At 46.0% G+C, this 25,748-nt stretch overlaps 2 protein-coding genes and 1 non-coding gene across 8 annotated transcripts in view; 2 read left to right on the top strand and 1 right to left on the bottom strand.

The window, feature by feature from the left end:
- The window catches only part of URB2 (URB2 ribosome biogenesis homolog), a 26,770-nt gene extending 25,154 nt beyond the window's left edge, over nucleotides 1–1,616 (bottom strand). For 2 of the 5 annotated variants that reach the window (XM_008268272.4, XM_070055514.1), the window contains exon 1: nucleotides 1,419–1,558. The gene's annotated coding sequence lies outside the window, so the exon portion shown is untranslated. Of the gene's footprint in view, nucleotides 1–1,193 lie in introns of all 5 variants that reach the window. The other 3 variants (XM_070055513.1, XM_051820686.2, XM_051820687.2) reach the window with 3 other exon arrangements.
- Nucleotides 1,587–25,748, top strand: TAF5L (TATA-box binding protein associated factor 5 like). Of its 2 annotated transcripts, none has more exons than XM_002717393.5 (5): nucleotides 1,587–1,844; nucleotides 11,029–11,173; nucleotides 14,683–14,787; nucleotides 17,697–18,421; nucleotides 23,777–25,748. In XM_002717393.5, the coding sequence occupies exons 2-5, from the start codon at nucleotides 11,032–11,034 to the stop codon at nucleotides 24,572–24,574; spliced, it is 1,770 nt and encodes a 589-aa protein (XP_002717439.1). In that variant the 5' UTR covers nucleotides 1,587–1,844; nucleotides 11,029–11,031; the 3' UTR covers nucleotides 24,575–25,748. The 2 variants fall into 2 exon arrangements, with proteins under 2 accessions (XP_002717439.1, XP_051676652.1); XM_051820692.2 differs by lacking the exon at nucleotides 1,587–1,844 and adding an exon at nucleotides 2,010–2,129.
- On the top strand, nucleotides 22,510–22,616 carry LOC127483614 (U6 spliceosomal RNA). The gene has a single exon (XR_007910055.1). It is a non-coding gene; the product is annotated as a U6 spliceosomal RNA (small nuclear RNA).

Raw genomic sequence — 25,748 nt, 5'->3', positions numbered from 1 at the left:
CCACAAAACTGTCAAGAGAGGTCTATGCATAAGATGCTTGATCCCATGAATTTTCTGAGGGAAATTCAGACAAAAGCAGGCAGAAGATGGACACACACACAAAAGATGGATTACAAATAATCCTGCTCTGATCAAACATCATATCCATGGAGGTGCATGCGCAGGACTTCAATGAGGTCAAAATCAGTGCTCAGATTACTTGTACAATCACTCACACATTGTATGCAATCAAAAGTCTCTGTCCCTATTTTCTAAAATATACATAAAAATAAGCAATATGAGAAATAGTGTATTATCCCAATCCCCAAATTTCATCTCCAACAGCAACTTCCCACTACAACTTTGTTCATGAATGAATTTACAAACACACACCCAGTGCTTTCAAAAAGACTAGAGAAAAGATACTACACAATTAAAAAACTAAAAATCATTTATAATCGAAGAAATCAAACACACCAATAGTTACTATAAAACTGAGGTAAACATAATTTGGAGTTTCCTAAAAATCATAGTAAAGAGGAAACGTATCAAGTTGAGTCGTTTTCATTATAAAAGCTAACAAGTCAGTTCCCCAAGAGACAAATGTTCTTGAAATAAAAGTAGCACGGATAAAACAAAGTAAATGTTTAAAAGATATTACAGTCCCAGGATTCTAGGTTACAGGCTGTCAAATCAAAGAAATTTGCTGTACTGAGAGCTGCATCATTTGCACTTTACCTAAATCCTAAAGACCTCAGAACTCACTTTAACCCGGATAGAATTCCTGGCTCCTGGCTTGGCCCAGCCCCAGCAGTTGCAGGCACTGGGGAGTGAACCAGCAGATGGAAGACCTATCTCTCTATCTCTCTCTGCCTTTAGAATAAATAACTTAAAAAAAAAAAATACTTTTACATTCAGTCCGACAGACCGCCATCGAAGTGGCTACGAAGTGCCTAATCAGTGTCTGCAGAACGGGCTACGACGGCGCCCAAGACCCTCTTAGATCCTACCAGCCGCCTCCGGCCCTCCACCCGCCGATGCAGAGACCGTCCGGGGCGGGCAGCACAGCCCTGCTGGCACTCATGCTGAGGCCACCCAGAGCATCCTGCCGAGCACTTAGAGACCAAGTAGAGAGAATCGGGAGAGAGCAAACGGGAGCCAGGTGCGCCCCCAGTCAGCTCTCGCCCAGAGCCCCTTGGTGGCGGGGGACCCACCTCGAGACGCGCCCGGGCGGGGGACTTCACCGTGGGACTGGATCGGGCAGCGGATTCCCTCTGGACTGGGTCCAAGCAGGGGTCTGCGCCTCAGGACCCGGCTCTGAGTGGCAGGCTCAAGTCGGGACCTGGCTCGGGTGAGGGGGGTCTAGCCTACTGACTGAGCTTAAGAGGGGAGGAGGACGGGGCGGGGGGCGGAGGGTGGTCCCCAGGTAAGCAGCTCACCTTGAGGCCCACCCCAGGCAGTGGCAGCAGCGGGGGCCGGCTCCGGCTCCCACAACCCCACCACGTGGGCTCGGCCTCCACACTCCTTCCGCCCGACGCCGTCGGCGCGGCTGGGCGGGGCGGCACGCACGCCAGGCATCGCCAGCCGAGCGCCGAGGCGCCTCGCCCATTGGCGGAGACGGTTGCGCGTCGGAGGCCCGAGCGGCCCAGCCCGCGGCCCGCTCCGTGTCAGTCAGTCATGGAGCGGCTGCTCAGAGCCGCCGCCGCGGGGGCGGCGGGGCGCGGGGCGCGAGGGCCCGGCTGAGCCGACAGCCGTCGGAGCGAGACCCTGCGGCAGAGAGACGGAGGCGGAAGCAACCCGATCCCACAGGCGGCGGCGGTGGCGGCGGCGGCGGCGGGGGGAGCCGGAGCCGCCTGGGATGTTCAGTGAGTGCAGGGTGCACGAGTGGGGAGGGCCGATGAGGGGATCGCGAGCCGCGCGCGCGCGCGCGGGCGGGCGGGGGCGAAGGGGCCCTGCGGGGCGCGGCGCGGCTCCCGCCGGCGGGCAGTGGGGGTGGGGCGCGGGTGGGGGCGGGGCGGGGCGGCGGCGGCGGCTCTGCGCGGGCGCGGCGGCCGCGCCTCCACCCTCGGCCTCCCGAGTCCCAGGCGGCGCCGGCGGCGTGGCCTGCAGTCGGCAGCCGCACCTGGAGGGGCTGCGCGTTTCTGCTCTGGGTGGGTCCTGGCGTTCGGCTGCAGAGTCGGGGAGGAGATGGAGCGGGGGGCGGGTGCTCTCGGGGAAGGGGTCCTGAGCGCGCGGCAGCCGGGCGGGGAGCGCAGTTCGGGGTGTCTCTTCCCCACTGAAGGGGAAAGGCAACCGGCGTCTCTGGGCGAAGTCGAGAGGAAACTTCGCACATGGTGAGCGTGCGTGGGTGGGTACGGAGCCGACCTCTGTGAGTGACGCGCGGGAGCCGGAGCCCGGCTGATGCCCGCCTGCAAGGTGGCTTTTTAGGCTCCGTACCTCGTGACAGCGGCGTGGGGTTGGTGCGCGTCGGGCATGTTACTGGTTTTCCCACCTCGGGAAGCCCCCCGGCTCCTGGGAATGCATTCGGCAGGCTAGCTAGGCGTTGGTCCGAAGCGAGTGGATGGTTAGGAACGGCGGTGTCATTTTAGACTCGGCCGAAGTGGAGTGCGGGCACTGGTTTTTGCAGGTCGCGCATCGGTTGTGAAAGTCGTTATAGTTACACTGCGGATCCCGCAGGCCGGAGGGTTCTGGGATCAAAAGGTGAGGCTGCCAATCCTGCGCGGCGTTCGTCTTAAATCCTCTCAACTCTGACCTTGCAGATGGGAATCTCGGACTGGTAACTCCCGCTCTCAGCGGTTGCGTGCCCTGAGGTGAGGCGCTGTGAGGGCGGAGTTTGTCTCCTGTTTGGGAGGTACAGGCGTTCCGATACACCTGAGGTTGGGGGAGCGGGGCGTGGGGGCCGTTCCCCAGCGTTGGTCACGGCCCTAGCTGAAAGCGGGGCTAATGAGCAGAGTTTGTACTTACGGGAGAAGCTTGATAGAGTTTATGGAGCTTGCCGACGACCTAGCCCGAGGTTTGAAACTGTAGCTATGTGTGTAGTTTCTGAGCCTCCATTTCCTCACCTGTAAAATGGGATGATGCTTGATAACGGTGCACCTTTTTAAAGGTGCCCAGAAACAAGAATCTTGTCTATGAAAATGGCTGAGAAATAAAAAAGCACTCTGTAAGTACTAGCTATTGTAATTTCCGTCTTCGTGGAATAGTATCCTTCTAGGCCTTAAATGTAATGTATATTAGCTTTGGCTTTATGCATTGAAAACCGTTCCTGTCTTGAAAGTAAGTGTTAAACTAGAAAACCAAGAGGTGGGCTTGCCCTGGCCGTTTTTCTTTGTCATCAACAAGAAATTAGAGTATCTTAATAGTTTTGTTTTTCCTGTCTCTAAATGTGAGGTTTATGTTTCTATCACTGTAAAATTCGGTACAGGCCTCACTTAACTGGCTAGTCATTTTTGTTTGTTTTTGCAAATTATGTTAGCACCTATGACAGATGTGTCTGGGGGAACGGAGGGATTTTGCTTTTGCTCATTTGTTTTAGCTAGCAGGGGACTCTAGGGATCATCTGTTAAGCGAGCATTATTCTGCGGACAGCACCAGAAGTCTGGCTTGCAGCCTCTCTGCCGTGTGACGGTCGCTTTCTCGGGTAGTAACTGTTCTGATCCTTCTCCCAGCAAGCATCTGATCTGCATTCCCCGGAAGCCACCTGTCAGCTGTAGAATCCGTGAAGCGGCAGGGTACTATAAAGGGCCAGAGCTCGGACCCTGGGCCCAGATAGCTTGAGTTTCCATCTTGCCACCTACATAGCTTTGGGAAGTTTCCTGACTTCTCTGGGCCTCGGCTTTCTCGCTGGAAGAATGTTACCTACTTCAGAGAGTCGTCGGGAGCTCTAGAGCATAATCTGTGTGAAGCACTTAAAACAGCATCTTACTAGTGGTGTATTTGCGCTAAGTGTTAGGTATCAGCAGTGGCAGTTAGGAAACAGACCTTAGTGTGGCGAACACTGATAGGGGTTTGCTCCTGGGCTTGGTGGGTGAAGGCCCAGTGATTAAGGAGGCTTTGGGAGAAGAGATGGCTGAGAAGCCAGAGTAGATTTTAGCCAACCCAGGTTGGAAGCCAGTGTTTGGGTGTCTCCACCAAATGGACGGGCCTTGTTCAAATATTTATTTATTTTATTTGAAAGAGTTGCAGAGAGAAGGAGAGAGGTAGAGAGAGATGTTCCTTCCACTGGTTCACTTCCCAGATGGCCTCAATGGTCAGGTGGAAGCCAGGAACAACTTCTAGGTCTCTCTCCCACGTGGGTGGCAGGGGCCCAGACACTTAGGCCATCTTCCGCTGCTTTTCCCAGGCCTTCATCATGGAGCTGGGTTGGAAGTAGAGCAGTCAGGACAGGAACCGGGGCCCATATGGGACGCCAGCATCACAGGGGGTTGGCTTTACCACTGTGCCACCATGGCAGCCCCAATAGAAAGTTTTAAAGCTGAGGGTGGATGGCATTAAATTAGCTTTTGGGAACGAGTGGGCCACAGTCCTATGGTACTAGGTTGAAAGCAGGGGAAGCCCCACTACCTGCCTTAACTGCCTGTGACTCCAAAAGGGAAGTGACAGTTTGGCAGGGACTGGCTTTTTATCCAAATCTGGAAGCTTAGGGAGAACTTCGAGAAGGCAAGAAGAGCCCTTAGATGATTCCAGGCAGCCTTCTTCAAAGGTCTGTTCAAAGTGTGTGTTGTATATGCCTGCTCGTAAGGCGGAGTTTGCCCCAGAAGTCTCCCTCTGAAAAGAGGACGTTGCCTCGTGTTGAGGACTCCACGTTACAGGGCACTCGGCTGCTCTGATTTGAACAACCAGGTGCTGTTTAGGAAGAACAGACTGGGCTGAAACTACCTCGGCTGGTGCTAGTTTGGGACATTTAGTCAGTCAGTCTTACAGAAAGAGTTATACAAAGCCAGAGTCAGTAATCATTCCCCAGGGGGTGTATCTCACAAACTGCCAAGTCTTAGATGCCTTGGAAACAGCATTTGTAAATCACAGAAAAAAAATCAATACAGTAAGTGATAAATGAAAAAAGTTCTACCCACCTGTGTAGGTGCTGCTCGTTAGAGATGAGATTTCCAGCAGGAGCATCCTGTGTGGATTCAAGAAGTGCTCTGTTGAAACCGACCTGGCAGAGAGGGAGGAAAGTGGAGTTTTATGGTTCCTAGCTAACTGATCCACAGTCCCTGTTGTTTAAGATGTGTGTGAGTAATGGAGTGGAATTGTTTCTAATGTATCACGTTATATATTTTTGAATATGCAAATGTGTTAAATGTTATAACTAGATATTTTACTTTCATCCTCAGTCATAAACTTTTTTAAAAACTTAGGATGACCCCCCCAAATTTTTTTTAATTTCCTCATTACAAGGGAAAGATTATCTTAGATTTGAGCTTGCCTTAATCTGATGTTGTATGGAAATTAACTACTGTGTTTCTCTGTTGAAGCAGATTCTCTTTTCCTTTCTCAGTTTTTAACATTAAGGTTTAAAGAGTGTTGTGTACTGGTAAGGTTTAGAAAGTTATAAAAAATATCCATTCATAATTCTTTGTTTAGCAAAAAAGATGTTCTTCTGGTAAGAAGCATTGAAATATGTTTGTATCTTATACCTTCACAGTGTTGAGCAATGATAAAAAGTAGCTTTGCATTTTACAAAAAATAGTTTTGGAGATTTTGTAACCAGTAAGCAAAAATGTTTTGCAGCACTTTGTAAATTAAAATTTTAAGGTAAGATGCTGATGCATTAGTTTCACAAGGTAATATCCCCCTCTGGAAGTGTGCTGTCCAATGACAGTAACCATTGTTTGCATGGCCAATGTGCTGCTTACGTTAAAATGAACGATTCAGTTTCTCAGTTACACTGTCCACATTGTGATTGCTCAGTAGTCCTATGTGGCTAATGCAGACTTAGGACACTTTCATCATTGCCCAAAGATCTCTTGGACAGTAACGCTCTAGGATGAAAAATTGAAGCTCATAGCACTCTGACACGCACCATTCTCCCCCAACACACAGTTATTTCACTGTCATTAAAGCATCTCTGAAACCCCATTTACTGCATTAAAATTTGAAAAGATTTATTTTCATTTTACTTAAAAGGCAGAGAGAAAAAGAGAGAGAGAGAACCTCTATCCACTGGTTCACTCTCCAAATGGCCGCAACAGCCGGGGCTGAGCCAGGCTGAAATCAGGAGCCTGGAACTCCATCTAGGTCTCCCAAGTGAATGCAGGTAACCAAGCACTTGAGCCATTAGCAGGGAAGTGGATCAGAAGCAGAGTAGCCAGTACTTAAACCAGGCATTCTGTTATGGGGATGTGGGCATGCCAGCCCACAGCTAAACGCCTGGACCAAAGGCTGCCCCATTTGCTGCATTTGAATTCAGTTTCAGGAGCAGTGGTAAGCATAGGAAACACATTCCCTATCATTCCCAGAGGGAACACCCAATTTTTTCCTGTCTGTAGTGATGTTTGCAGATAGAGATACATGAAAATTTTATGTGGTCAAACATAGTGAATAGAGTAACTGTCCAATTCTGTAAATTATGCCATATTCCTCCATGTTCCAAGCTTTACATAAAAGCGATTTTTCTGTGGTATATAAACAGTATTGAAGTAGGAATCAAATATTTGTTGAGCTCGAGGTTCACAGAAATCCAGAAAGATTGTGAACCTACAGTAAATCCTCAGGAATTCCAAGCAGAAATGAGATAGCACTCATTTTAATGTGAGTTTTAGAGCTAAGGAAAGCCTTGTACTCAGGAATCTCTCCATCTGTTTGAGGGAACTGAGGAACAGGGACGGCAAGGGTGGACAGGCGGCACGGAGGTGGTGGTGTTAGGTCTGGGAGTAACACCAGGTTTGTCATTTGCTCTGGCTGCATTCTAAAGCTTGATCAGAGTGGGAAAATATTGGAATAACCCAGTGGAGGAGTACAGTATCAGCAGTGAGGATAGGGAGCAGGGATGATTCAGGTGTACTAGCCAACCACTCTGTAAGCTGAGAGCGAAGTCTCATTCAAAATAGGAAGTCGATGAGCTCTTAGAGTAGGAGAGAAAAAAAAAACTGTTATGATGATAACTGAGTTTTTTAACAGTGGAAAATGGCACCATCAACCTGGCAGGAAAATATGAGACATTTTGAGGGAAGGATAAGTTCTGTTGTGAGCATGTTGAATGCCAGGTGTTCAGTGTGAAAACATCTTGTTAGTCTGTTGAGCTCAGGGAAGTAGTCTGACCAGAGACCACCTAAGTGTGACTTTGAAGGGAAGGTAACTAATGAGAAGCAGAGCGGAGGGAGGAGAGTGGGAAGACAGGCCTGAAGGGAAGCAACCCAAGGGGAGCACAGTCCGAGGCAGGAGGCGGGCTCAACATGGTCCAGTCCTGCTGGCTGACCCGGAAGGTGCTGAAAAGTGGCCTCTACTGGACAAGAATGGAGGAATCACAAGTCTCAGTCAGTCAGTCGCCCTCTAAGGTCAGAAGCAGGGTGAGCTGGCTGGGTTAGGAGACATGTAAGAGTTTGGATTGGCTAGAGCAGGAAGCTGTAGGGAAAGTAGTTGAGAGAGACTTCTGGAATGTTGAGGCGGTCCCATCTAATGGAGAAAAGCATTTTCTCCAGGGATCTGTCTGTCAGGTTTTGTGATTTCCACACAGTCCCTACCACCAAAACTCCAGGCTTTACATTGCATCCTGAGCCCCGCTATGGACCATTTTATTTATAAAACACCATGGGGAAGAGCAGAGCTTCTAGTTCAAGTGTTATAACTATCAGTCTGAGCAAATACTAAGTGAGAAAGGCTATCATAATTTTAAAATTACATGAGGTGTAACTAAAACTGCAAATATGGCTTATTTATTTTTCAGCTGTGATTTATATCTTCACAAAGTTAGTTGAACATACTTTCTCATGATGATTAGTACAAATGCTAATTTTTAGGTCCTACTTAATTAAAATGACTTTTTGATAGCTATTACAACCATTTATACTACTGCAGGTAAATAGAATACCTAGTAGGTACTTTACATGGCATCTCATGTAAAGTACAATATAATTTTTTGTCTGTCTTTAGCCCAGATTTGCAAGAAAAATACATTTACTTAAAAAAATAACTAACTCTCAGAAGACAGTTGGGGAGCTGATTGGAAAATTGTGAGGTGTGTTTGCAAGGGCTCATCTTGAATTCACCCTACTCAAAGCTGCCACCTTATAGGAAAGGGGAACAGTGTAACTTGAGTATCCCTTAGCTGAAGTGCTTGGGACCAGAAATTTTGTAGATTTCAGTCTTTCTCATATTAGAATATTTGAGTACTCTTTATCAGTTCAGCATCCTTAATCCAAAAACATGAAATCCAAAATGCTCCAGAAACCAAAACAGTTTTGAGCATCACTGCTCAAAAAGTTGTGGATTTTGGAGCATTTCAGATGTTTAGATCAGGGTTGTTCAACCTGTGTTCTTGGCGTTCGACAGAACTTTGTAGTACTACGATGAGATGAGCCAGAACTGTGTAGTTCTATGATGTGATGAGCCAGTGGTATCTGCACGTGCACCTCTCTTCCAGCCATATCTTAATAGTTGTCAAAAAGTTCATGGAAATGTGCATTATGAAAAAATGCATACATTTCTTTTTTTTTTTTTCATTTATTTATTTATTTTTTTGACAGGCAGAGTGGACAGTGAGAGAGAGAGACAGAGAGAAAGGTCTTCCTTTGCTGTTGGTTCATCCTCCAATGGCCGCCACGGCCGGCGCACCGCGCAGATCTGATGGCAGGAGCCAGGTACTTATCCTGGTCTCCCATGGGGTGCAGGGCCCAAGTACCTGGGCCATCCTCCACTGCACTCCCTGGCCACAGCAGAGAGCTGGCCTGGAAGAGGGGCAACCGGGACAGAATCCAGCGCCCCGACTGGGACTAGAACACGGTGTGCCGGCGCCGCAAGGTGGATTAGCCTAGTGAGCCGCGGCGCCGGCCATTTCATTTTATACCAAAATGAACTATACCTTTTAATTCTGTGTCTTCACAAATTTTCTGAAATACCCTAGTACATTTAAACATCAGTAGTGGGGTTAGCATGCAGAGTGTAATAGTTGAAGAGATTTACTAGTCTGGCTTGAGTGTGCCTGGTTCTGGATAACTTTATATCCCTATATTTCTGTAGCTGGATGTTAATAGTGGGGTTGTGGTTTTCCTGCACAATTATATAGCCACTTTATTGAATTATTAGTGAAGCAGTAATCAGCTGTCTATATGTGATAAATAGATACACATTGTGTCAGAGCCCTCATTTTAATTTCCAAAAATTCTGTTATGTGATAGAAGAATATTTGACATCTGTTCTTCTTTTTTTTTTTTTTTTTAAGATTTATTTATTTGAAAGTTAGAGAGAGAGAGGAGAGGTAGAGAGAGAAAGAGGTTTTCCATCCACTGGTTCACTCCCCAATTGGCACAACTCCTGGAGTTGCACTGATCCGAAGCCAGGAGCTTCTTCCGGGTCTCCCACGCAGGTGCAGTGGGCCCAAAGACTTGGGGCATTTTCTACTGCTTTCCTAGGCCGTAGCAGAGAGCTAGATCGGAAGTGTAGCATACGGTTCTCGAACCGACGAGATGGGATGCCAGTGCTTCAGGCCAGGGTGTTAATCCACTGCGCCACGTGCTGGCCCCATCTGTTCCTACCTTTAACAGTTATTATATAAATTGAAAATTATGAGAAGTTTTGAAAATGTTGCAAATTATAATTATATGCAAACCCAATTCAAATTTTTCAGAGTTTATCATTTTAGGAAAAACAGGGCAAATTGTGTGAAATTGCCACGTTCGTGTCATGTCTGAGTATCTCAAGAGAGTTAAGTCTATTTTAAGGAATTTTTTTCTCTTCCTGTGTCCATTAGTGGATATTAGTACCCTGAAACTCATCCTGGAGGTGCAGGGGAAGGGGGACCAATTTGTCTTAGAAACCTTTCTTTAATGTATTGTTTCACTAGACATATGTGTACCTGGGGATAAAATCCAGCTAGGTTGATTGGATCGTATCTCTGGTGTTTAAGGTCAATGTGGTTATGGAAGAGAGTTATGGCCAGAATCCCTGTGCTTATGCTCTTTGGTCTTAGAGTTGGCTCCTGTCCCATCCTCAGGGAGGGTGTGAGGAGGTCCTTTGCATACATGATGGTTTGGATTCAGAGAAGCTCCCATTTAGGACAGTGAATTTGGGCACAGTCGTTAGAATCAGGATCTGCCAATCAGTCTCTAGCAATCCTGAACATGGCCAGGCTTTATTTATTCTTCCTCCTTGAATTATTATGAAAAAATAGGATTTATCCCCATTCAGCTCATTTCCTACCACTTTCAAGAATTTATGAGACATATTCTAACATATAAACATAGCCTCTTACTGTTTTGATGTTTTCCTGTACCTTTGCTTCAAGTGAATTGCAAAAGAGAAATAATTTACTAAAGTGAAAACATGTGGATCATATTCTTAACTTAGAGCTGGTAGCCTTTTCCTGACTATCAAGAAAAAAATACTACATCCCCCTTCTCCATTATTAACATCTCACTCCATCAACATTATCTATCAGTTTCTGCCTTGCTCAGATCTCTTTGATTTTTGTACTGCCTTCTGCCTGGTTGCTCCCATCCACCACTCCCCCCCCCCCCCTTTTCCTGGTTCACTGCTAATTAACACCTCTCACAGAGTAGGCTGAAGAGATAAAAGGCTCTGAAATTCACACTGGCCCTGTTTGCTCTTTGTTAGCATCCCTAATGAAAGTTCTATGGGGCTGGTATTAAATGGAGTCTGGGGCGATCTATAGGGTTTGTTATCTGTGCTCTTCCTTTTTGCTGTAATTGAACATGGCTGTATTGTCATTGGGAAAATAAATGAAGTGGAAGAGAGTACTGAGTTTGTCTCTTAACAAGGCCCCTTAACATGGCTAGTGGCCCTATACTGATGTTACCATCTGTGGATCTCACTGGATTGGGTGATCTCCCAGACCCCTTAAAACCTTGCATCTTGTGGTTTCCTCCAACAAAGGTCATGAAACGAGTGCGCACCGAACAGATTCAGATGGCAGTGTCCTGCTACCTCAAACGCCGGCAATACGTGGACTCAGACGGTCCCCTGAAGCAAGGACTGCGGCTGTCCCAGACTGCCGAGGAGATGGCGGCCAATCTCACAGGTAATGAGGGGCTCTGCTGTGCCGCAGGGGGACTCACGGCAGTGCCCATGTGGAATTACTTCTCCTCTCAAGACAGCACTAGAGAGCAGACTATCCAGAAGACTCAGTAAGCGGCATCGGGTGGATGGTGCTGGCCTCAGAGCCCTTGTCTGACCTCCCAGTCTGTGCTCGCTGCCACATCTGCAGGCCTCTGGGGGCTCCCCTGCCAAAGCCCTGTTTCCTGTTCACAGTGTCTAGCTCACGTTATCTGTACCTGATGGCATGTGCTACTCTTTGTTTCTGTGAAGTCTTGTCCTGTGAGACCCTTACATCCCTTCTCACACAGGTACCCCTTTAGTTTGGACCCTCTCACACAGAAGTCACATTTGTTGGGTAAATGAGTACTTTGGGATCAGTAGTTGGAAATGCTGATACTGTAGATGTAGTCTAAGGCTTTTAAAACTTGTTTTGTGACTCGAATCTATGAGAAGGTCTCCAGAAAGTTCCTGGAAAACGTGTATTCTGAAAAAGTCTGTATGGATTTAAAATTTTTGGCACCAAAATAAACTTATCTTTTAATTCTGTTTTTCCATGAGCTTTTTGAACTACCCTCTTATTTGAGAAAAACTTGTCTTGACTCTATCTGGAATAAAATGTAATTGTTGTATAGCTATTTTGTGAGGTCAGCTTTTTGATGATATGATTTTCTTACATGGAATTTGTATACAGTACTGGAGATTGTGGGAAAACATCACGGTGTTGCTTTGGGATGTGAACTACTGTAATCGCTCTGTGGCAGTGGTGCTGGAGCTGGCTCATTCCCATCTTAATACGCTCAGCCTGGGTCCTTTTCTCCTCCTTGTTCCTGGCCTTCCTCTATTCTTCTTGTATCTGTCACCAACTTTTCCATGCCTTAATGGTTTCGGGGTCCACATTGGTCACAGCGTTACCACAGCTCCCTCGTTTCATACCACTGTCAAAGTCAAGGGCCCAGCCTTTTATGCTCAAAGGTTTATTGCCTTTGCTATAGCAGAAGAGCAGCAGAACAGTACAGACCTGAAGATGTCCTCAAGAAGAGGTTCCTGACTCCCTCTGTAGTTTTTTGGACTGTGGGAGCAGTAATTGTGTGCTGTGGTTGATAGAAAGTAGGAATGACCACTGGTAAAGGGTCTTTACTCTTCTTGGTCATCCTCATTTAGATACAGTGGTTTATGAGACAAGTCTGTATTGCTCCTGGAGGACTGTCGGAAAAGTGAGAAACATGGGATCTGGTTGTCATAAGTAATTCTGTCTTCATTCAGACGTTCATTGACTATCATCTAGACCAAGTGCTGGGAAATTCTAGAGACAGCTATTTGCTCCTGTCTCCTGAGAAGCTAAATTTTCTAATCAGGAAGTGAGGCAGGTACATCAGTGGCTATAGGAGAGTGTGATGTAGTAAGCTCTGTGAAGATGGGGTGCTTTGGGTTCAGAAGGCACAGAGAACATGATTGTGGCATTATATAGACAGGTCAAAGGAGGGCTTCCCCAGAGGTCTCCTGGCTCTTGGCAGTTGGACAGAGGGCAGTAAGCAATAGAAGGATTGAGCTGGTTTTCAAAGAACCATTCAGAATATACAAGCAAGTTGAGGAAGGCATCTAAGTTATTGAATCTAAATTTTAGTAAAGTTAGTCTGATGGCAGTATTGATTGAGGAGGGAGTCAGGGACTCTACAACAGTTAGAAGTGAGAGCAGCCCAAGGTAAGAAAGTGGTAATGGGAATGCAGAGGAGAGAGTAGATTGTCGGACCCTCTGGGACTTAGTGACTGATTAGATAAAGGTGGGGGCACTATGAAGGTGAGGGAGGAGTCCCGCTCTCCCACACGAGCTATCTAGCAGATCCTCCTGCTTCCAGCTGCTGAGTTCTGGTAGGGTCTTCCGACTTTCTTCTCATCTGTATCTCCCTTCTTGTGCCTTCTATCTGCTGCTTCACTTTCCAAATGCCTGCAACAGCCAGGGTTAGGCCAGGCCGTAGCCAGTAGTCTAGACTCCATCCAGGTCTCTCACACGGGTGGGTGGCAAGAATCCAAGCACTTGAGCCATCATCTGCTGCCTCCCAGGATATATTAATAGGAAGCTGGGCCAGAAGTGGAAGAACTGAGACTGAAACTGGCACTGGAATATGGGACGTGGGTGCCTCAAGTAGAGGCTTAACCCATGGTACTACAATGTCTACCCCAAGGAGTTTTCTTTTGAGAAAGCATAGACTTCATAGAATGGGATTAAGTCCATGTTTACATATTTAATATAGAGACTCCAGCCTGCTTCCCCTCTTTAGCTGCCTTGAATGATATAGCCAGGCACATCTACAAGGAAAAGATTGTCCCATGGTGAGTCTGACCTACCCACCATAAAAGAGTGAAAGACATTGATTTGGGCACATGACATCTCCAGTGTGGCCTGGAAGATGAGTGACACCAACTGCAGAATATTCATCAGCGCTGGAACCATGAGACTGCTAGAAGAAATGTGTCCCATATGAGAGACCAATGAAAAGAAACAGAAGAAAACTTTAACCACCGTAATAGCTTTGGAACAAGAAAATAATGCTTTTAGAGGAAGAAAAAACTTTCAAAGAACAAAAAAAAAAAACACAAGTGGAGTTGAAAGTTGAGGAAACTTCCCAGAAAGTAGAGCCAAAAGGCAAAAATATGGACTATGGGAGAGAAAATTCATGGGTTAATTTAGGATATCCAGCCTTGAAATAGGTGTCTTGGGGCTGTGGTGTAGCAGGTTAAAGCCCCAGCCTGCAGTGCCAGTATCCCATATGGGTACCAGTTTGAATACCAGCTGTTCTACTTCTGATCCAGCTCCCTGCTAATGCTCCTGGGAAAGCAGTGGAGGATTGGCCTCCTGCATCCATGTGGGAGACCCAGAAGAAGCTCCTGGCTCCTGGCTTCTGGCTGGCTCAGCTCTGTCTGTTGCTGCCATTTGGGGAGTGAACCAGCAGCTGGAAGACCTCTATCTCTCTGTCTCTGCCTCTCTCTGTAACTGTACCTTTCAAATAAATAAAATATATCTTAAGAAAAAAAACTCAGGTGTCTTAGCAGATAGGAGAGAATTTCAAAATGATTGAAGAAAATGGAGTCATTGTTGGAACTGGGAAGCATGCATTTCCAGATTGAAAGGGCCCACTAGGTAATACAGCCTGTATTTGACAGTGGCTCCACACCAAGGCATGTTATTATTAAGTGTCAGAACTTGGGTCACACACTTCCAGCTACAGCTCAGCTTTTCCTCTCTCACTTGACTTACTTATCCTATACTTTATAAACAGTTTCATTTCTCATTTGGTTAGGTGTCATGAGGGAGGGGGGGTAAACAGGTGTCATCAATGTCACATTTAACCACAACCCTCAAGATACCTTGCAAATGTGATGAAATGGCAGTTGCTATTAATGTATGCCCAGTACCCTCCTCCACCTGTCATGCCACATAATGGGTTAATAATTGTCTTTTTATCCTTGTCGTGTATCTCTTTTCCTCTTTAGTTCAATCCGAATCTGGTTGTGCCAATATAGTGTCTGCAACCCCTTGCCAGGCAGAACCCCAGCAATATGAAGTACAGTTTGGGCGACTGAGGAATTTTCTCACTGGTAAGTACTCAGCACCAGGAACTCTATTCTTAGAGTGCTGCAGTTTCCCTCTGGACCCTACTACGTGCCAGGCGTTATACTTGGTAGTAGAGATCACAGGTACTTCAGCACTGTCCTCGCATGGTCTCCAAAACTTTCGGCCTGTTGAAAGTCTGGAGAAAGTGAAATTGTAAGGTTAAAGTTAACAAGGGTGAGGATTCTGGCTGTTTTATCTGTGGCCCTCAGTACAGTGACTTGTGACTTATGTTAAATAAACAAAAGCTAAACCAGCTAATCATGATTCTTTGCCTGGTGGGATCACCCAAACCTGTATTGGTACTGCTACCTGGCTGTGGTTTTTCGTTGACTACAGTCACAGGACATGGTAATACCAAGTGATGCACAGGAATTTCCTTATGCCAGACATCCTCTTCCTCGCTGCCCTTATAAAGTGCCGGTCCATGCTTCCCTTGGTCATTGGGCCAGTTGCCCCAGGCATTGCAGTGGCTCCCTGCTTTCCCTGTTGATCCAGAAGTGTGAAGAGCCCACGCTACCTGGACTGCAGTCTTAGCTTCCAGGTCACTAGAAACACTGTTGTAGTTTAAGTTCTTCTAATATGTATACCTTTATTCTAAAATGCATGTATTATACAGATTAATTCACCTTGCCATAAATAGGGAAAGGGAATGTTAATCAGAAATACAGTGTTGTTGGTTTCTGTTAACCAAATAAGAGAGCCAGGATTCTCTAACAGAGTTCCTTAGTTTTGAACCCTGTGTAGATTCCTTTTCATAATTAAAGTAATGGCAGAATGTAAGTGCTGACTTAAAACATTTTTAATCTATTTACATATTAGCAACAACATGCTAGATACAAAATCTTTATGCTTTTTATATTTCTGTATAAAACCCAAACTCATAAATAAATACAAATAAAGTACCAACCAAACTATAAAAGAAAGCACCAAATGTACCAGATGGATTTTGCCAGAACTGCCTCACTCCTGCAAACAAAGGTCCAGACAGCGGCCGGCGCCGCGGCTCACTAGGCTAATCCTCCGCCTAGCGGCACCAGCACACCAGGCTCTAGTCCCGGTCGGGGCGCCAGATTCTGTCCCGGTTGCCCCTCTTCCAGGCCAGCTCTCTGCTGTGGCCAGGGAGTGCAGCGGAGGATGGCCCAAGTGTTTGGGCCCTGCACCCCATGGGAGACCAGGAGAAGCACCTGGCTCCTGCCATCGGATCAGTGCGGTGCGCCGGCTGCAGTGCGCTGGCCGTGGCGGCCATTGGAGGATGAACCAACAACAAAGGAAGACCTTTCTCTCTGTCTCTCTCTCTCACTGTCCACTCTGCCTGTCAAAAAAAAAAAAAAAAAAAGTCCAGACAGCACAGGTAGCTATGATGCAGGCTAATCTTGGCTCAGCCACTCTGGGGGGTTTGTGCCCTGAGGTGGTTCTGCTCCCCTCACCACTGTGAATAACCTTGCTCTCCTATGGCACTCTCTTGGCCCTCATTTACCACAAACACTTTACTTAGGTGTCAGAGATACCTCTCCTCATTAGCCCATAACAAGTAAAGCTGTATACTCTTTGAACACCTTGTCATATGGTTTCATGGTATGAAAATATCAAATTAATAAGTAATGTAGTTTTTTTTTTTATATTTAGTTTATTTATTGAAAGAGTTAGAGGTAGTGACAAAGAGAGGGAGGTCTTCCATCTGCTGGTTTACTCCTCAAATGGCTGCAAAGGCCAGAGCTGAGCCAATCTGAAGCCAGGAGCTTCCTCCAAGTCCCCCACATGGGTGCAGGGCCTCAAGGACTTGGGCCATCCTCTGCTGCTGTCCCAGGCACACTAGAAGGGAGCTGGATCAGAAGCAGAGCAGTCAGGATGCAAACTCGTGCCCATTACAGGCCAGGGCTTTAACCCACTGCACCACAGTGCTTGCTCTATTAGTGTAGTTTTTGTTTGTTTGTTTTGTTTTGTTTCGTTTTTTTGCCAGGCAGAGTTAGAGTTATCGACAGTGAGAGAGAGTTATAGACAGTGAGAGAGAGAGAGAAAGGTCTTCTTTTTCCTTTGGTTCACTCCCCTAATGGCCGCTACAGCTAGTGCTGCGCCAATCCGAAGCCAGGAGCTGGGTACTTCCTCCTGGTCTCCCATGCGGGTGCAGGGACCCAAGCACTTAGGCCATCCTCTGCTGCCCTCCGGGGCCACAGCAGAGAGCTGGACTGGAAGAGGAGCAACTGGGACTAGTACCCATCGCCCCAACTGGGACTAGAACCCGGGGTGCCGGCGCCGCAGGTGGAAGATTAGCCAAGTGAGCCACGGTGCCGGCTAGTGTAATCTTAATGAAATGAAGATGTCTCTGCAAAAGACAGTCTTTACTTTAACAAGATCAAAATCAGTACACTGATGGTGAGTGTTGTCATCTTAATGTTAGAACATGCTAGCCTGAATAGCCAGACTTGTTAACAAACCCACTAAAAATAAATGCTTTGATTTTACTGTAGGCAGTAGGTGCCAGAATTAACTAGAAAAACAAACACAAGCACCAGAAATGCTTGTAATTGTTTACTTGCTATGTGTTCATCCAGATAATTTTGAATATGCTTGCGTTCCTTGTTTTTTAGATTATCACCTCAAGTTTAAAAGATTTTTTTAAGAACTCAGGATATGTCTAAGGACTCACCAAGGTCTGAGGTCCCAATTTGAGAAGCATTAATATATAAGAAAAAAAAGTAAGCCTTGAGGCCTGAGTATAAGCCACTAAATTTTGTAAGAACTTGAAATTTGTGTTGATGTATATTTCTATTGATAGTGTGAAAAAATCAGATCCTGACAAAGAAGTGGTATGTGACAGTGGGATCTCCAGGAGGGGTAACAGCACTGTATGAGGTCATCCTGATTATAAAGTCCTCACTTTTTTTTATTATAGATTCTGATTCCCAGCATAGCCATGAAGTGATGCCTCTCCTCTATCCTCTCTTTGTCTACCTCCATCTCAACCTGGTCCAGAACAGTCCGAAGAGCACAGTGGAAAGTTTTTACAGCCGCTTCCATGGAATGTTTCTGCAGAACGCTAGCCAGAAGGATGTCATTGAGCAGCTACAGACCACTCAAACCATCCAGGACATCCATTCTAACTTAAAGCTTCGAGCATTCCTAGATAACAAGTACGTGGTCCGTCTCCAGGAAGACAGCTACAACTACCTTATCCGCTACCTCCAAAGTGACAACAATACTGCCCTGTGCAAAGTCCTCACCTTACATATTCATCTTGATGTGCAGCCTGCCAAGAGAACAGACTACCAGCTCTACACCAGTGGTAGCTCTTCCCGCAGCGAGAGCAACGGCTTAGAGCCCCCTGACATGCCCAGTCCTATTCTGCAAAACGAGGCCGCCCTGGAGGTCTTGCAGGAGAGCATTAAGCGTGTCAAGGATGGGCCTCCCTCCCTCACTACCATCTGCTTCTATGCCTTCTACAACACAGAGCAACTGTTGAACACTGCAGAAATCTCCCCTGATAGCAAACTGCTTGCTGCTGGGTTTGACAACTCCTGTATAAAACTTTGGAGTTTACGATCCAAGAAGTTAAAATCAGAGCCTCATCAAGTAGACGTGTCCCGCATCCACTTGGCTTGTGATATCCTGGAGGAAGAGGTATGAATACCATTTTTCTGTTTTTAAAGATTTATTTATTTGTTTGAAAGAGTTAGACAGAGGAGAGGCGGGGGCGGGGGGTGTCTTCCATCCACTGGTTCACTCCCCAGTTGGCCACAATAACTGGAGCTGAGCTGTTCCGAAGCCACGAGCTTCTTCCGGGTCTCCCACATGGGTGCAGGAGCCCAAGGACTTGGGCCATCTTCTACTGCTCTTCCAGGCCATAGCAGAGAGCTGGATTGGAAGTGGAGCAGGTGGGACTCAAACTGGTGTCTATATGGGATGCCGGCACTGCAGGCAACGGCTTTACCCGCTGCGCCACAGAGCCGGCCCCAAATACCATTTTTCTTCCCTGCACCTGCCTTCCTAATTTCCCTAGAATATTCTTAGGAAACATGACAGATCATACAGAGAATGGACTTCCTTATTTCCCTCATGATATAACTAAAACCAAACTAATGCCTTTACCCTGTGCCATTGAGCTTCTGCTCATGGCTAACTTAAGAGGAAGAAAATATTTTTAACAGCACTAACATTAATGAGTGGTCAGTGGTTATTACTATCTGAAATGTGGATGACCTCACTAAGCCTAATTCAAGATCTTTAGCTAATCGACTTTAGTTGAGATTCATAGTAGCTATCCATTTGTGTGTATGTATGTTTATGCAAGTCTAAGTAATTAGAAGTCGGATAGGTGGGTCACATGGTCTACATTTTAAACTAATGGATAGAATCATTTTCCCACAGAAGTTGGTACCATATCATAGTCTCAGCAGCAGTGAGCACACTGGCCACCTACACCCTCACTGCCTCTGAGGCCTGCGCAGGTTGTCTGGCTCCGTGTGCCTCAGGGTGTGTCTGTACTCCATTTTGGGAAGTAGCAGGAAGTAAGGCTGCCCAGTTGTCTAATGATCTGTTGTCAGATGGTCTTGGTTTGTTTTAGATTAATTGTTGAAAAGTGCAGGCGCAGCAGCCTGAGTGTCGAATCACTGAGAATTGCTATCTTAGAAGAATGGGGACCGTGACATTTTTGTCCTTTCACCAATGAAATGCAGGAGACTCTGACTAAGGTTACTTTGGATGGGAAATTCTTTGCACAGGGCTATAATATTAAAGAGTAAAAAAACACACTGATTAAATCCTGCTTGCTGATAAGTTTATCTGGAATATTAGGGAGCTCAATTAAGCCTTTTCCCAAGTTCCTCTTTTGTGAGTCACTGTCCAGTTAGTATAGCCTTTAGATTTTTTTTTTAAAGATATATTTATTTATTTGAAAGTCAGAGTTACACAGAGGAGAGGCAAAGAGAGGTCTTCTATCCGATGGTTCACTTCCCAACTGGCCGCAATAACTGGAGCTGTGCCGATCCAGAGCCAGGAGCTTCTTCCGGGTTCCCACGTGGGTGCAGGGGCCCAAGGACGTGAGCCATCTTCTGCTTTCCCAGGCCATAGCAGAGAGCTGGATCGGAAGTGTAGCAGCCAGGTCTCGTGCCGGTGTTTCAGGCCAAGGTGTTAACTCACTGCGCCAGCCCCTAGCCTTTAGATTTTTAAAGAAAGGGATTCATTTATTTATTTGAAAAGCAGAGTGAGATAAAGAGAGATCTTCTATCCACTGGTTCATTCTCCAAATGGCTGCAATGCTGGGTCTGGTCCTGGCTATAGCAGGAATCCAGAGCTCCCCAGGTCTCCCACAAGGGTGGCAGCGGCCTTGCCTTCCAGGGCACTTTTAACAGGGAGCTGAAGTGGAAGTGGAGCAGCCACAACTTGAACTGGCCCTCTGAGGGAATGCCAATATTTCAGGTGGTAGCTGAGGTCATTGCATCACATTCCGGCCCCAGCATTTTTGATGGTTGCAACTGAGACAATATAATTAGAAGATTTTGTTATGAGTAAAGAGCCTGGATTCCTCGACTCCAGACATTGATTTTTAGAATTCTAAAGTACCCTCCAAAATATTTTTTTGTTGCACTTGTATTTAAATTTTCAAGCTTCTCTTTTCCTTGGAGGTAGGTCTTGCTGCTTGGGAGTTCTTCACCCAAAACTGGGAAATACTGCCTTCATTTTACTTTCAGTTTTCTATAAATACAAAAAAAAAAAATCCTGATTGCTTTATTGGCTTCAATAATACAGAGTTTAGAGATTTTTCTAGGCATAAAGAAATAGTATGAATGAAGAGAGCATGATGATCGAACAGTAGACTAAAGTAAAAATGTTGGGGGTGGTGTGTAGCTCTACCGCCTGTGATGCCAGCATCCCATACGGGTGCTGGTTCACGTACCAGCTGATCTACTTTTGATCCAGCTCTCTGCTAATGGCCTGGGAAAAGCAGCAGAAAATGGCCCATGTGTGGGCCCCTGTTACCCAGAGCTGCTTCTGGCTTCAGCCTGGTGCCACCCGTTGTAGCCATCTGGGGAGTGAAACAGCAGATGGAAGAGCTCTCTGCCTCTCTTTGTCTGAATTTCAAAATAAATAAATAAATAAATCTTAAAAAGATTAATAAATAAGGTGAAAAATGTTAAGAGTCTGTTCTGGCCACCACTGAAAATTAGCCCTGTAACTCAAACTGTGTAAGTTTTCAGACACTGGGAGAAGTGTGTCTACAGACCCAGAAGTAAGGAACAGCATGAAGGATTCCCAGCGCAGAAAGAAATATAATGTGGCTGTAGCTGGAAAGGGGCAGGACAGGATGGGAGGTGCTTGTGAGCAATTAGAGGACAGGCAGCTAGAGGAGGGCGGCAGAGGAGAAGGGACAGTGGGTGGGCTTGAGTCCAGGAGTTCTGGGCTGTGGTGCTTATGCTAATCGGGTGTCTGCGCTGAGTTTGGCATCTATGTGGTGACCTCCCGGGAGCCGACCACCAGGTAGCCTTAGGAGGGGTGAAGCACCCCAGGTCAGAAACGCAGCAGGAAACTGATGTCTGTTTTCCGTGTTCATCGGTTGGCACTTGTCAGTAACCAGCTTTTCTATTGTCCTTCAGGCTGCTGCTGTCTCTCATATAGGCAGCAGCAACATGCTTGCTTCCCAATCTTAATCCATTCACCAGCTCAGCCATGTTTAATTTCTTTTTATCTGTTGACATGTAACTAGAGAAAATTCCAAAATTAAATGGCACACCCCTAAAAGTGCCCCAAAGTGTGAGCTAAGGTTTGTGGAGCTTTTTAGTCCAAGGAGCAGACCTCGTGGTGTGGGAGATTTTTTAGGGCCCCCATGATCTAGAGCAGGGCTAGTAGAGTAGAGCACAAATGGACATAGTTGGTTATTCATGGTTATTTTCCTGAATCTTCAAACTTCTATTTTATGCATGTTTTATAATGTATGTAATGTAGTTTATTGCATGAATATACTTTACAAATTGAAATTTACATTTGAGATGCATAATACCTGCTTACTGTGGGATGTTCAGTCAGAATTATAGGAGTCTCGGTGCTAATCCTGTTAGCAGGAGAAAAGGAAGGGAAGAGATTGCAGGGCTGAGTCCACCAGAAAACCTGGCTAGGTTACTTTAAGCTGTGGTCCTAGCAGAGAGCTGATGGTGATAACCAGCAGGAACATTCTGGTTTCTCCATCTCTGGGTCTTCAGAGCCAACTGGGACTTTTCCGTAGGCCCAGGACAATCATTAAGATCCCTAGGGAGCACAGTGCCTAATTCCCCACTAGAGTGAAGACCCACTTACATAGCTTCTGTTCCAAATGAGGACCGCAGCTGACTTTTCAAAGGATCTTTGTAATTCATCCAGGGTCACTTGCTTCCGTAGTCCTTATATAAACTTCCTGTGTACAGCAGTGAGTCATTCTTGAAATTTTAAAGTGTTGCTATAACCTCTTTGGAAAATAAAATTGTTAATATTCTTGGTAGCACTTAGTAGAACCATGAGCTCCCAAATGCTTAATGTGTTTTTAATGTTGAGTGTCTGGAATAGCTATTTTGAATATTCATGGATGTCAGTATTTGTTTTCCCTTAACTTTTTCTCAAATATGTACACATTGGAGGCATTCATTTTGTTTTGAATTTAATATTAGAGCCTTCGGAAATTTCATGGAAAATGTGTATTGTATAAAAACCTATTTGTGAATTTCCAAAATGTTTGCACCGTTCTCACTTGAGCAGCACGTATACTAAAACTGGACTATACAGAGAAGATTAGCATGGTCCCCTGCACTAAGCTGACTTGTAAATTCATGAAGCGTTCCATATTTTAAAAAAAAATGCTTGCACCAAGATAAATTTATCTTTTAATCCCATTTTCCACACACTTATTAAATTACCCCCTAGTTTCCAAGTAGAAAATGAGTCTTTTCCTAAGCACCTAAGGCCGATACAATGCAAGCAGAGAACTGGTCCAAGGATCTATATCTTATTCCTTCCCTTTAGAGTTTGGTTAAAATTCATTGTAATTTATGCATTCCAGGGTAGAGACAGCTATAGTTTTAAGGAATTTGTGAGGGAATGAAGGAGGTTGTGAAAGCAGCATGCTTGGGGAGAAGGCAGCTTTTTCTTCCCAAATGCCATGATGGCTCTCTTCTGTCCTCACACACAGGAGATTATTTCCAGCAATCACATGAGTTGCTTGGCTTTGTTTAAAGCAGTTCTGGATCCATGTCTTGTTTTGGGACTTTGGGGGAAATGTTTGAGACCCTCCACAAGTTGCCGGCAACCTGGGGCTGGTCACAGTGTGGGGGAGGATGTAACTTACTGATAACTGCATGCTTCCAGCTTACTGTTAATTATACATCCGGGTTTTGGTTTTGGCTACACCCCAATAGCTATATATCAATCTTGAAATGAGACCACGTCTGCCTTCATCATTAACCTCCACCATGGAAGTAATGAACATGTCAGAACTTTTAAAAATAGAATAGACACAGGGAGCAACATGGCTTATAAAGCAGCCAAAACTGACAAATAAAGGAGAGGCCCATAGAGTAAAAGAATCAAAGAATTCAACATAAATTCCGGAGTAAACCTTTCAAATGGCATATATTAGAATTCTCACTGAAAGTTACCAGAAGCTACTTTTTGATCAGACTTTGAAATGTGTTATCCTTCACTTAAAAGATCCACAGTCATTACTGTGTAATAATAACCTTGCAGTTTTCCTTTTATGTGATATAGACTTAGCTGCAAGACGAATTTATAAAACAATTTGAAAATTGTCAGACACTTTATATTCAGTTGTGCAGTTCTAAGTTTTCCCGAGTGACCTTTAAGATCAAGGCCATTGTTGCTTACTAGGTAGATGCTGTTTCCCTTTTTCTCTATTTTTTTTTTTTCTCTCTTGGATTTGTTTTCCTTGTCAGACCACTAACCCTTTTCTCCTTGTGTGTCTTTCCTTTCTGACCCCTCCTCCAATGGGCCCAGGATGATGAAGATGATAATGCAGGCACAGAGATGAAGATACTGCGGGGACACTGTGGACCAGTGTACAGCACAAGGTTCCTCGCAGACAGCTCAGGGTTGCTCTCTTGTTCTGAAGACATGACCATCAGATACTGGGACCTGGGGAGTTTCACTAACACTGTGCTGTATCAAGGACATGCCTATCCTGTGTGGGACCTGGACATCAGCCCCTATAGCCTGTACTTCGCCAGCGGGTCCCACGACCGCACCGCCAGGCTGTGGTCATTTGATCGGACGTACCCGCTGAGGATATATGCAGGACACCTGGCAGATGTGGACTGTGTCAAATTCCACCCCAATTCAAACTACTTAGCTACAGGCTCTACCGATAAGACTGTCCGACTGTGGAGCGCTCAGCAGGGGAACTCGGTGAGGCTCTTCACGGGCCACCGCGGCCCCGTGCTTTCTCTTGCCTTTTCTCCCAACGGTAAGTACTTGGCATCTGCTGGCGAGGACCAGCGGTTGAAGCTGTGGGACTTGGCCTCTGGGACCCTTTTTAAGGAACTGAGAGGCCACACAGACAATATCACCAGCCTCACCTTCAGTCCGGACAGCGGCTTGATCGCCTCTGCCTCCATGGACAACTCTGTGCGCGTCTGGGACATCAGGAACACTTACTGCAGCACGCCTGCCGACGGCTCCTCCAGCGAGCTCGTGGGCGTGTACACTGGGCAGATGAGCAACGTCCTGAGCGTGCAGTTCATGGCCTGTAACCTCCTTCTGGTGACTGGAATCACACAAGAAAATCAGGAACATTAATTTTTTAATTTTGTTGGAGTGGGCCGGGGCAGTGGTGGAAGGCCTCCAATTGCAGTCCTCCGACAAGCTGAGATTGAATCACTGGGTGACTGTGAAAGAGCCCCCTCTCCCCTTTCCCCTTTCTTCTGGGCACTCATCCCAGGCAGGCCCCCTCCACTCAGCCCCCCAGTGTTGAAGGACTGCAGGGAGACAGAGAGCGGGGGGAAGGTGGTGATGGCTGGACACGAGAGCAAGAATGAGATGCTACAGGGGTCACTCCCAAGCTTTCGCAGAGATCCCACTGGGACCTTGCACACCTGCACCTGCCTGCCTTGCCTCGTTTTCCTCACCTGCCCGGGGCTGGGTTTGGTTGGAGGACAGTTGCAGAGGACTCAGGAGAAGCTGTGCGACGAGTGTCACGTGTGGCCCATCCCCGGGTGGAAGGGAGTTCCTTACAGGTGGAGGGATGCTGGGGCGGGAACCAGGAAAGGGGAGGGAATGGTCCTGGCAAAAAGTCTTTTCCTTTTCCGTAATTACAGAGAACCAGGATTTTTTTTATTATTATTATAATTATAATTATTATTATTATTGAGAAGAAGAAACCTAGCACTGGCAGAGGGAACCTTCTCTGCTTTTACCTTTCAGGTTTGACTCCTGGCACTGGCTGTGATACTTAGAATTTTGAGGTTCAGGGAATTCAGAGAATTTGGTAGCACAGTGTATTGGGAGAAAGGGAAATTTCGGGTTGACATGTTCCTGAAAGCGGGTGGGTGGGTTTGACTGCGAACATTTTGGGCTCTTGCAGTGATGGTGGGAAGGAGAGATTCTTTCCATGGCTGCACTTCAAGTAATAATTTTCTCCCCTGAAAAGAAAGATTATGATAAAGAATAATTTGGAATGATGCCGCAAGGTTAAATTAGAAAAATGGTGAATTTCCGAGTGACCATTTCTACAGAGGTGTAGCTCTTTCAACGTCTTTTTGTCCTGTGATGATCTGCTCCCACCTCCTGCACTGCAATATCAGTTTAATGAACACTTTGTGAATCGTAAGTACATACGCACGCATATCAAACTGTGCTCTGAGGATAAAGCAAGTTCTAATTGTGGAAAAAGGATTAAATATTTCTGTTTTCTGAAAAGAGTTATTTTGTATTTTGTTTTCTATTAAAATGTATTTAGTTTCAAAGAAAAAAA

Source organism: Oryctolagus cuniculus, chromosome 13, assembly GCF_964237555.1.
Source record: "Oryctolagus cuniculus chromosome 13, mOryCun1.1, whole genome shotgun sequence".
NCBI lineage: Eukaryota > Metazoa > Chordata > Mammalia > Lagomorpha > Leporidae > Oryctolagus > Oryctolagus cuniculus.
The sequence above is the reverse complement of the archived record's forward strand: the minus strand, read 5'-3'. Positions and strand labels throughout refer to the sequence as shown.

Excerpts from the sequence above, each read along its gene's own strand:
- TAF5L (XM_002717393.5), top strand. The coding sequence starts at position 11,032 with ATGAAACGAGTGCGCACCGAACAGATTCAGATGGCAGTGTCCTGCTAC. Across the intron at positions 14,788-17,696 it reads ACTGAGGAATTTTCTCACTG|ATTCTGATTCCCAGCATAGC; the intron begins GTAAGTACTCAG and ends TTTTTATTATAG. Across the intron at positions 18,422-23,776 it reads GTGATATCCTGGAGGAAGAG|GATGATGAAGATGATAATGC; the intron begins GTATGAATACCA and ends CAATGGGCCCAG.